The sequence below is a fragment of the Lates calcarifer genome, linkage group LG14, assembly GCF_001640805.2.
Source record: "Lates calcarifer isolate ASB-BC8 linkage group LG14, TLL_Latcal_v3, whole genome shotgun sequence".
Taxonomy (NCBI): domain Eukaryota; kingdom Metazoa; phylum Chordata; class Actinopteri; family Centropomidae; genus Lates; species Lates calcarifer.
Window position 1 is genome coordinate 5903585 of NC_066846.1, and position 10311 is coordinate 5913895.

A 10311-nucleotide genomic window follows, 5' to 3' on the forward strand; every position below is an offset into this window, starting at 1 on the left:
TAAGAGGCAGAGGCCCCAGTGCAGTTCCCCATTCAGACTTTGCCCAACCTGAATAACAACTTGTGCAGACCTCAAACAGAGGCCCCCTAAAGGTCCAGGCTCAGTGCATGTCAACTGGCTGTGATAGGGTTTTGGTTATGTTTGATTAATGATAATTTGAAACCTTAGAATTAAATATTTATTAGTAAGTTCACATTGTTTCTTATGGGACTTTATAATTTTCTGAAGTGAAAATGGCAAATTAAAGTCAACGGAATTTTGCCTATTTTACACTTTTATTTTGAAATGTAAACATCCGTTAGTGTAGTACATCTGTGGCACTTGACGCAGCTCTCTGCCTGCAGGAGGAGTGAGCAGCGCGTGGTGAGCGCACCGAGTCGCTCCTTCCCTCTCCTCCCACCTCCTCACTCTTGTGTAACTTCTCTTTGGTTTCAGCTTTGACACACGCACTTTCTAATGCAACCATGGACTATTTATGCTTAATGTAAGTTAGAGTATATGCACGGAACAACAGGTGATGACTATAGCCGCAAATAAACTGTAGGAATTTCACTGCAGGACTTTAAACCTCATAGAAAACTGATCGTTGACTTTATTCCCAGGCTTCTGTGAATTCACCAGTGGTGCTTAAATATAGGTAAACTACAGAGAGATGTTAGAGTTGCCAAAGAATGATAGTTATTTTTAAGCAGCCTATGTTGGCAAGAGAAGCTGGCCCCCAAATTAATGTGTTGCAGATGCCTCCTGCTGGCTCACAGTGCAACTTAAAGTTGTTGTCCCTCCTTACCCTCCTTCCCTCCTCCATAACCAAATGGCGCTAAATCTCGGTCAATATTATTCTTGACAATAAGTTTGGATTTTTAGACGATGAGTCAAGACAGAAAATGGGTTTTTAATTGGCCGGGGTTTCTTCATGAGACTAAAAAAGGTCTGTTCTTGTCCCGTCTTTCAGTTTTCGTCACATAATAGCATCATAGAAACCTCAGTAACTTCCATACACCTTTGTGTACTTGTACTTTACTTGAGTATTTACATTTTTTACTGCATTCTTCTTCTCCACTACATTTCACTGGCATTTTATTACATTGCACCTAGTTACTTTTAGATTTAACATTTCACGCATGATAAGCTAATGAAATACAACACGATTTTAAAGATTAGGAAATATTATCTTACTTGTAATTATTCATTTGTGGGTGATTTGAATATCTGCAGCCTTGAGTAAGGCACACAAACAAACACACTATTGCCATCTCCTGCTTGTTAGTCAGCATTGCCAGTAGGAACCCACCATTGTACTCTCGCGATATTTGCGCACTTGTGGACCGAAACAGGAACCGGGATATGGCATCATTGTTCGGCGGAGTAGAAGGGTAAGAATTAATTTAAATATACACTAAAACTTGCTCACATTTATTTTTAATGAATTATAACTTAAGGATAGTGTATACTAAATGCTTTTGATCGTATTCGCGGTTGCCATACAGAAATGTAGCATATTAGCCTGCAGTGAGAGTTTGAGCCTGAGCATTGACAGTAGTTCTGTGGCTGGGACACCAGGAAGCTCCGTGTGTGTGTCTCGTGATCACTAACAGAGAGTCATTTTTAAAAATGATGTGCGTTTATGTGCAGATATACATATATATATTTGAATGTATATGAGAAACAGATCTTTTTGAAGCTTTTTTTGCTTCAAAACAGATTATCTATCCCTTTGCTCCCTCACCTGTGAGTATATATTTCATAGCAAATGTTCTCTACTGAATGTTTGTCTCTGCCTCTAGTGGAGGGACACACTCCAAAGCGGTTTTGGTGTCAGGAGATGGGAAGATCCTGGCAGAGACAGAGGGACCGTCCACCAACCACTGGGTGAGCAGAAGCTGGGAGGGATGTAGTTTGGGTTCTGGAGAAATGGAGGAAAGAAAAGATGAAAGACAGGGAAGAAAATGGATGAATAAGGGGACTTTGTGGTTCCTACTTGCCTTATACATTTACTCAGTGCATGATTTACATTTTTTGATTCATTTTTTTACTCTCCTCATAATCAGTACAAATCCCCCTAAACTATAAAACTGTGTTAAGATTTTTTTGTGTGTGTGTGTCTGTGTGCATACAGTTGGTGGGGGTGGACAAATGTATTGAAACCATCAACGATATGGTCCAGAGAGCAAAGGTGGAGGCAGGACTGGATCCAAACACACCACTGCGCTCACTGGTCAGTCACACTGATATCACACAAATACATATACACTTTCACTGACCTCTAATGAAAGCATTTGACAAGAAATTTTCTCTGTGTGTGTGTGTGCAGGGCATGTCTCTGAGTGGAGGGGAGCAGAAGGACGCCATCGATAAACTGATCGCCCACATGAAGGAACGCTTCCCAAGTCTCAGCCAGCACTACTTCATCACCACTGACGCCATCGGAGCAATGGCAACCGCCAGCGATCGTGGTAACTAGCCATTTTATATTGTTTCTTTGTATTGCAGTCAGTACACTCAGCACAAAACTTAAACTATAAACTGCTGAAGACATGTGTGTAGGAGTTGGCTGCATTTACAAAGAATTGAATCTGATTTTCATATATTTGCATTTTTATTTTCAACTATTTTTACCATGTAACCTATCAGAAATTAATCAGATGTATTAAATTTATACTGTAGCTACAATTTACATTTGAAAGACACGTATACAGTTGAGGTCATGACTTAAAAATGTCATGACAGGGTAAGGGTTGATACCTTATCCTTTTAAGGTGCGGTTTTATAAAGGTGGTATAATTTATAGTGGATCTTTATGGTTTAATGAGCCCTGGGAAGTCATCGTTATTCATACAAATCCACTCAGCGCATACTCTCTCTGTTTGTTCTCTGTAGGAGGTGTAGTATTGATATCAGGGACTGGCTCCAACTGCAAGTTAGTCAATCCCGATGGCTCACAGATCGGCTGCGGAGGCTGGGGTCACATGATGGGCGATGAGGGATCAGGTAACCACAGCAACACGCAAACATAAACACAGACAAACTTCGCATTTAAAATACAAGAAAGTAGAGTTTTATTTTTCCCTCTGTCTCTCAGCGTTCTGGATCGCTCATTTGGCTGTGAAGACAGTGTTTGATGCCAAAGACAACCTGGTCACTCCTCCTCACAATGTTGACTATGTCAGAAAGGCCATGGAGGAATACTTCCAGGTCAGACAGGAAAGCACATTTATGATATTTATGCTGACTGGGTTTTAAGTATGCTGTGGAAAAAATACATGTGACAAAAACTGAACTCATCCCAGGTGTCAGATCTGATGGGCATGCTCCCACACCTCTACAGAAACTTCCAGAAGTCACACTTTGCTGGTTTCTGCAAGAAAGTGGCTGAGGGTAGGTGATGCATCACTTCCTGTTTTATTTTTTTAAAAAGAAAAACTAAAAGATGAGTAAGTAAAGTAAAATGAAAACTGTTTGTGTTTAAGGTGCAGAGGCAGGGGACGCTCTGTGTCAGTATGTGTTCACTCAGGCTGGGAGAGTCCTGGCAAAACACGTCGAAGCAGTTTTACCTGCAACACAAGAGGTGATGTCCACATATACAGTATATAGCTGTGTTTTCACTCACTGGCTATAGACACTGACTCAATGAATTTCCTCTCGACAGCCTCTATTGAGTGGTGGCCACGGCCTGCCTATCCTGTGTGTGGGCTCAGTGTGGAAGAGCTGGGAGCTTCTAAAGCCAGGTCAGTGTCCCTGAGGCCTCAAATCATGACGCTGAGAAACTTCATTTCTTTTTTTTCCATTTCAAACTGAAAGAAAAGTAGATAAAGCAGTAGAACGTTCTCGATGAAGCCATTGTCAAGAGGAAGTCTCAGTTCCCGTGTCTCTCTGTTTCTGAGCAGGGTTCACTGAGGTCCTAGATGAACTGGCATCATCTGACAGGTTCAAGGGCCGTTTCCATGGCTACAGCCTCCTGATTTTGCGGCAGTCTTCGGCCCTCGGCGGTGCCAGTCTTGGGGCTCAGAGTTTGGGCGCCACCCTAACTATGGATTACACAGCCAGTGCTAATGTCTTCTACCAACATACCTTCAAGAGCAGTTAATGAGAATACAGTGGAGGAAGATGTGTTGGCCAGTTTGTTATTATTAGCATCATTGCTAATAACGCTAACTATAATGATGATAATGATTGTGTAACTATGGTGTTGCACCTGATTTGATCTCACTACAAGATACCAAGAGAGTGGTTGAAAATATTCCCAATCATGGTGGTTTGAACAGCTGCATGGTGCCTGTTCTGACAATAGAGTTGATTTTAGCGTCATTCCAGATCTTTGCAACATTGTAACACTTGTTCACATTTGACATTTATAATAAAAATACATTTAATTTGACAGAAGACTAATCAGTGGTTGCGACTAATCCCTGATCCCCAAGTTAGTTGACGTTCCATTGAAGCTGTGATCTGAAAAAAATCGTAAAACTCTGAAATTCCCTAATTCAGGTGTAGCGTTTAAAAATGCTCATTCTTTATATTCTCATTTATTATTAGCAGAGAAATTACTTACTTAACAACAATCATGAGTACTTGGTTCATTCTTTTGCAGGTTTTCTGCACTTTTGTTGTTTACTTGTAGATGGTGCTATAACACTGCCTTTCTACTGCTGGCAGACACATCACAGTGTCTGCAGCTCTTCAATGATGACGCAAAAACACACAAGAAGCACTGCTTCACTTGTATCCATGTGTAGTTTTAAGACATAATGTTTATATTAGCCAGGTCTAATATAAATGTAATAAATATGATGCATTAATTTGTACAAGTTTTTGGATGGATTTCAGTTTTGGATCTAACAGAGGGGAAAAGGAGAATGAGTGCATAGTGTAACATAAAAGACTCAGTTTACTGTTTGAGTCTATTGTGGTCTGTTTCTATGAGTATTACCCATGACACATTGCTCCATAGGCTGTTGACTGAATCACAGCATCCCTAAATAAATGTGCAGTGCCTGGCGTGCACATGGCAGAAGTAATGGGACAGAAATGCAGAGGAGGCAGCAGTAATTGTGCGTGTGCTGCCACAGCGAACAGAATAAATATCAGTAGAATAAACAACATTTGATTAAAAACAATAGCAGTAACATTCCACTGACTCTCACACAGAGAGAGTCTGGCTCTTCAGTTCAGGCTGGTGGTAGTGGTGGTGCACTGAGACTTCTCTGCCAAAAAGGAATCAAAAAACCATCAGATGATTCCTTCAAAACACCTGAAGGTAAAGAGTCTGTCGTTGTAGAACTTGTTTTCTCCAGTTAATTTTCTTTGTGTTGAATTATGCAACAGTGTCTGCTATTTTCTTTCTTTGTTTCCCAGTATGTTTTGAATTGAAATGAGAAGGTGAATTTAAAAAAAAAAGCTCCTATCACCACCACACAGTTTTCTCTCATGTAGTCTCTGCAGCCTCCAGGCAAATTTGTCACCATCTACAAACTACACCAACACGTCAGTCAGCATTACTGCTACATTACCGAACTCCAGCCTCACCTCATGCATACTGTTTGTTACTTAAAACCTCTGGGGATGAATTTCAATTATTTGTATTTTTATTATTATTATTTACTCTTTGTTTACTTTTTTATTTTTTTTATTTGAACAAAACATTTGACCTGTGTATAGTAGAACACTGACACTGTGAGGTGTGAATCCTGTCTTTGGGCTAACCTTTAATACATGTCTCACTGTGACTCCTGTTAGTTAACTTTGGCACAAAACATGTTTTTCCCCTTTCAGACTTTGGGGCAAAAGCCTTGGGAGAGATTCACCACAACATACAGTGGTGACTATAAGCCCTTCAGTGAGCGCCCACTACAGGTCAACCAGCTGAACCCCAGAACTGAAGCTAAACCTGATCCTGCATTGGTCAACCCACCACAGGTCAGACAGATTAATGAACAAACAAATAACAAGAAGCATGGACAGACTTTTTTGATTGACATATAAATTGTTTCACTTGTTCATTGTGTTGTTTTCACAGACTAAACGTGAAACCTGGCCTGTATTTTATCGATGCTTCTACAGGACAACCAACAGCACCTATGGCTCGACTTCCTGTGCGCAGGTGAGCCACAGCAACACCCACTCTTACCTGCACCAAGTTCACAATAACCTCTACTAACCTCCACCGTCCTTACCCTCTCTGTCCTCGGTCTCTCAGCCTCCCTCGTCCTACCTCTTCCCTGCCTCCCCGTCTCCGTTCGGCATCCTCGCACCTTCCGTTTCCGAGGCAAATGAGTTTGTCGACAGCAGGGTACCGGATGTGAGAGTTGCCAGGGAGATGGGGCATTTATTTGGCGTGGGGGAGAAAGGTCAGCTGCACTGTGTGTGTGGTGGAAAGGGTAAGGAGCTCTCTGTATCTCTGTGAAACACAATCACACACACACACGCAACTAAGCTGGCAGGTGTGGAGACACTCAATCTGTCTTCTTCTATTGGCAGCAAATGTGTTGGAGCAGCAGGAGGCAAGAGATGATCCGCAGCAGAGGATTGATGTTCTCTATGAGGAAGGTTAGACGGCTGTTTTCACTTCCGGAGTGTTTGATTTGATTCACCTGTACTTAACAATGAGAAACCCTTTTGCAGTGATGCTTTTGGCTCTATGATTTCATTGTTTAAGCTGCCATTTTTTTAGCCTGCTGTTGTTTCTAGAGGCTTCAGACTATATGTTACCTACATAAGCAACTGAAAGTAGAGTGATAAATCTGATATTTTCATCATCCCTCTTCATATTTGTGCACTTTTAGGTATGATTGTGTTGACATCCCATGTCGGTCCAGCCTGCAGCCAAGATTTCCTCAGGTCTGTCTGCAGAGAAGCCGGGCTGCAGCACCTGCTGAACCTTCCTGTGGCCTCCAGTCCCATTATCACAAACACAGGTAACACAACTCTCACTCACATATACACACTTCTTCTGTGAAACACACCAGGAAGTAAATTATACTTACATTAGGCTATGAGGTTTGGCAAGACCAAGCGTGATGTGGGATTAAGTTTACAAAAAATGATCTGAAACTTTGATTAGATGATGAATATTGGGAGAACAGTGCCTACTTGAGGGGCTTGAGACCAGCTGTCGGGCTGAAAAACAACACCTTCCCTCAGCCTACTTCCAGGCAGTGCAGTTGGTAAGCCGCAGACGCAAACCTCACCTTTTTACCACCCTTTTATCTAGTTTCCTCTCACATATCCCACTGCTGTCTGCTGTGTTATTTTATTACATTTTCCCTCCGCTCCTCTCCCTCGCTCTCAGCTGTGCAGGGGAAGCTGAGCGCCCTAAAAATTGCTGCGTTGAGATGCAAACCTTCCCACCTCACATCCCACAGGGCAGCACCCTGCCTCTGGCCCATGTGCAGCCTACTTTCTACTGCACGGAGCCCAGCAGAAAGCCACTGCTGACAGAGTACCAAGCCAGCTATGCTGCTGAGGTAAGGAGGGGGGTAGAGACATCAGCCAGGCTTGTGTGTGTGTGTGTGTGTGTGTGTGTGTGTGTGTGTGTGCGTGTGCGCTGATCAGGACACTGCAGCCCCATCCACTGCTCTAGCTCTTTTATTTGTATCTTTATTATCTTACTATCTCCTCCTAGTGGCCCCAGCCTAAGATCCAGCTGACAGACTTTCACCTTCGTCAGCTTCCTTGTCACTGGAATCCTCGTCCTTCACTCTGAGTATCAACTTCTGTCTCAATACACAGCAGTTTAAAAAAACAACAAAAAAAAACAAGTGTGTGTTAAAAGTGCTGCTTCTTAATCCAAACACCCGCGCTCCTAGAGCAGAGAGGGCCGCCGCACACATGAACAATCCTTCCTGTGTGAAGTAGCGGTCAGGGCTTGTGTCTGTGATTCTCAGTTATCTTGCCTCAGGATACAGAAGCTGAGGATGAGTCATAACACAGCAGTAAACCATTCACTGGCAGGCATCCAAGGGAAACAGTAAAATGTGTGCTCTTGTTGTCATCCTCCTATTGGAGGAGGTTTAACTGTGCATGCAGCAGTGCAGTGGTGGAAGGGATGCTCTGTTTCTTTACTGGAGTAGAAGTAAAAAAAGAAGAAAAAAAACAATACCACAGGTTCTGCATTCAGCAGCACTGGGCTGAGGTGAAGCAACTCCTGAGCTCCTGCGGTGTTATGGGTAATTCAGCTGTCATATCTGATAGAAGAACCTGTCTTGCCAGGCAGTGTCTTAGCTGCTGCAGCTGAGTGCCCAGACAAGAATCTAAATTTATATGTAAACACGCTAGGCAGGGTGTGTTGTGGTGAAAAATATGTTGTTTTATTATTCATGAAATTAACATTTTCTGGCTGTACAAAGTCAAACACATTCTCAGCTGAGGAGCAGAGAGAGTCTGGTTCAGTGATCTCAGGGTGTGAAGCCAACAGGATGAGAATCTTTCAATTTACTAGTTCTTGATGCACTTGAGGTGGTTACAGTCTGAGGCGTTTTTGTGTAGAGCCGTCAACGCTTTCCTCCCTCTTCCTCTTTTTCTGAGGCTCCTCCCGCCCCTCCCTCTCCACTTCCACAATGGGGAAGTAGCACAACACTGACAGTATCATGTGGCCGTCTTCAGTGTAGTCAGACACCCTGAACCAGCCCTTCACCTGCTCCTCTGCAGCGCTGTAGCACGAGGACACGACCCTGCTGAAAAACACGCCACCCCACTCCAAAGAGCGGACGACGTTTCTCCAGTCTGCTTTCAGAACTGTGATTGAAACTTTGTCTGGGTGGGGTGGAGACAGCAGTCTGCCGGCAGGAAGCCTGGAGGAAGAAATATTTGTTGTACGAGATGTAGTTCTATCAATCTCCCATTTAAGCATGAAAACTGAACTACAATATCTCAGTGTGATAGACAGTAACACTGAGTTATCCTGCTGGCCTACCTAAAGCCTGCAGGGGTCATCATGACCTGTGCTGGTTTTTCCACCAAAGAACAGCATGTCGCATTCTCCACGTCCTCGTCTTTATAAGTGAAGGGTGATCTCAGACAGTTTGTCCTGACGTTTGCGATCAGAGGCAGAGGCAGATCAGGCTGTCCAGTGAGGCGGCACTGCAGCGCAGGCATGAACGCTGACAGAGTGTCCAGGTTTTCCAATGTCAGACAACGATTCCTAAAGTTGATGATGTACAGTCTGACCTTATGGCACCTTCCTGATTGCAAACCAAGTGATTCAACTTTGGTTAAAACTAATAATTCATCGTCTCTATTAACATGTATGCTGATAAAAAACTGAGTACTTGGTTCATACCTGCAGCAGTCTGCTCCGGCTCGAGTTCAAGCTTGATATTCACGTAATACGTCTCTCTCCTTCTTAGAGTTTCCATTTATTCACATGTGGGTGTTGGTTTGAAAGTTGACCCAATGACCTCACCACATCATTTAGGAGCTGCTCACTTTCAGATACACAACACACAATGTTCCTCAGCAGATGGATGGTGAATGTTCAAAATTGTAATTTTTCATTAAAAAATTTTTTAATGTAAACATCTGCTGGTCATTTCCATGACAACTGCTCAGAATCCATCTGCTTAGGAAGAGCTTGTTTTGTTGTGTATGTTGGGGAGGGCAGAACAACCAGTTAAATAGTTACTATACTTTTTCATTCAACCCATTCTTCTTAAAGTGATATTAATATTTGTGTTAACAGTATTGCAGACAATAATATGAATCTTTCTAAAGCAGGTCTGCTTTGAGGCCTCTCTCATTCTGAGTATTCCTGATTGATGAAACTGAGACTCATGATGAGGGGGGGTGTCCAACAGCCCAGTACAGTATATAGAGATGTGTTAATATGTAACATCAGGAAGAATCAGACTGCATCCCTGCAGGATGAATTGTAATAACTGATAACTTTCTATTGATATTGTGAGTAAAGTTGCCATGCTAGCGTCAGTATTTAGCCAAAGGCACTACTGAAGACTCATAGTGTTAGTCCTGTTATCAACTTCTTATACATCCCCAGCATTGTGACGTGTGTCCTCTGCTACTGGTCAAATGAAGCTCAAGATCAAAATGTTAATGGTTTTACACATACTCTCCCAGATCCTTCATTTGGCCACTTTAACACACTGACACAGTTCAATTTAAAAACTAGTCAATCTTTTCTACAGTACATTCAGTGTGAAAGTGTATGAAATGAGTCACGTGGTCATTTTATTAACTGTGAAAATGACAGAATAACCTGCTTCACTGTCATTAATACAGTATTTATGAATACAACCAGACTGTATGGGTTAGAGTTCTTGTCCACTGTATCAAAATGTGACAAAAGACTGACACAAGGTG

At 42.5% G+C, this 10311-nt stretch overlaps 3 protein-coding genes across 3 annotated transcripts; 2 read left to right on the forward strand and 1 right to left on the reverse strand.

The window, feature by feature from the left end:
• Positions 1–1251: 1251 nt before the first annotated feature.
• nagk (N-acetylglucosamine kinase) lies at positions 1252–4386 on the forward strand. The gene is made up of 10 exons (XM_018684899.2): positions 1252–1373; positions 1785–1869; positions 2117–2215; positions 2312–2453; positions 2878–2988; positions 3080–3192; positions 3288–3375; positions 3468–3565; positions 3647–3725; positions 3885–4386. Exons 1-10 carry the CDS (start codon positions 1345–1347, stop codon positions 4082–4084), a joined length of 1044 nt encoding a protein of 347 aa, XP_018540415.1. The 5' UTR covers positions 1252–1344; the 3' UTR covers positions 4085–4386.
• A 139-nt stretch (positions 4387–4525) lies between these two features.
• On the forward strand, positions 4526–7786 carry LOC127143257 (uncharacterized). The gene is made up of 9 exons (XM_051075589.1): positions 4526–5254; positions 5770–5913; positions 6014–6097; positions 6194–6374; positions 6475–6543; positions 6780–6911; positions 7058–7160; positions 7286–7460; positions 7619–7786. The coding sequence occupies exons 1-9, from the start codon at positions 5231–5233 to the stop codon at positions 7697–7699; spliced, it is 993 nt and encodes a 330-aa protein (XP_050931546.1). The 5' UTR covers positions 4526–5230; the 3' UTR covers positions 7700–7786.
• Positions 7787–8330: 544 nt separating this feature from the next.
• LOC108888763 (uncharacterized) lies at positions 8331–10183 on the reverse strand. Its single transcript, XM_018684900.2, has 3 exons — positions 9275–10183; positions 8909–9176; positions 8331–8786 (listed from the first exon to the last, which is right to left on the reverse strand). Exons 1-3 carry the CDS (start codon positions 9348–9350, stop codon positions 8456–8458), a joined length of 675 nt encoding a protein of 224 aa, XP_018540416.1. The 5' UTR covers positions 9351–10183; the 3' UTR covers positions 8331–8455.
• Positions 10184–10311: the final 128 nt, after the last annotated feature.

Excerpts from the sequence above, each read along its gene's own strand:
- nagk (XM_018684899.2), top strand. The coding sequence starts at position 1,345 with ATGGCATCATTGTTCGGCGGAGTAGAAGG. Across the intron at positions 2,216-2,311 it reads ACACACCACTGCGCTCACTG|GGCATGTCTCTGAGTGGAGG; the intron begins GTCAGTCACACT and ends GTGTGTGTGCAG. Across the intron at positions 2,454-2,877 it reads GGCAACCGCCAGCGATCGTG|GAGGTGTAGTATTGATATCA; the intron begins GTAACTAGCCAT and ends TGTTCTCTGTAG.
- LOC127143257 (XM_051075589.1), top strand. The coding sequence starts at position 5,231 with ATGATTCCTTCAAAACACCTGAAG. Across the intron at positions 6,544-6,779 it reads TGATGTTCTCTATGAGGAAG|GTATGATTGTGTTGACATCC; the intron begins GTTAGACGGCTG and ends GTGCACTTTTAG. Across the intron at positions 7,461-7,618 it reads AAGCCAGCTATGCTGCTGAG|TGGCCCCAGCCTAAGATCCA; the intron begins GTAAGGAGGGGG and ends ATCTCCTCCTAG.
- LOC108888763 (XM_018684900.2), bottom strand. The coding sequence starts at position 9,350 with ATGGAAACTCTAAGAAGGAGAGAGACGTATTACGTGAATATCAAGCTT. Across the intron at positions 9,177-9,274 it reads GCCGGAGCAGACTGCTGCAG|GAAGGTGCCATAAGGTCAGA; the intron begins GTATGAACCAAG and ends GTTTGCAATCAG. Across the intron at positions 8,787-8,908 it reads ATGACCCCTGCAGGCTTTAG|GCTTCCTGCCGGCAGACTGC; the intron begins GTAGGCCAGCAG and ends TTCTTCCTCCAG.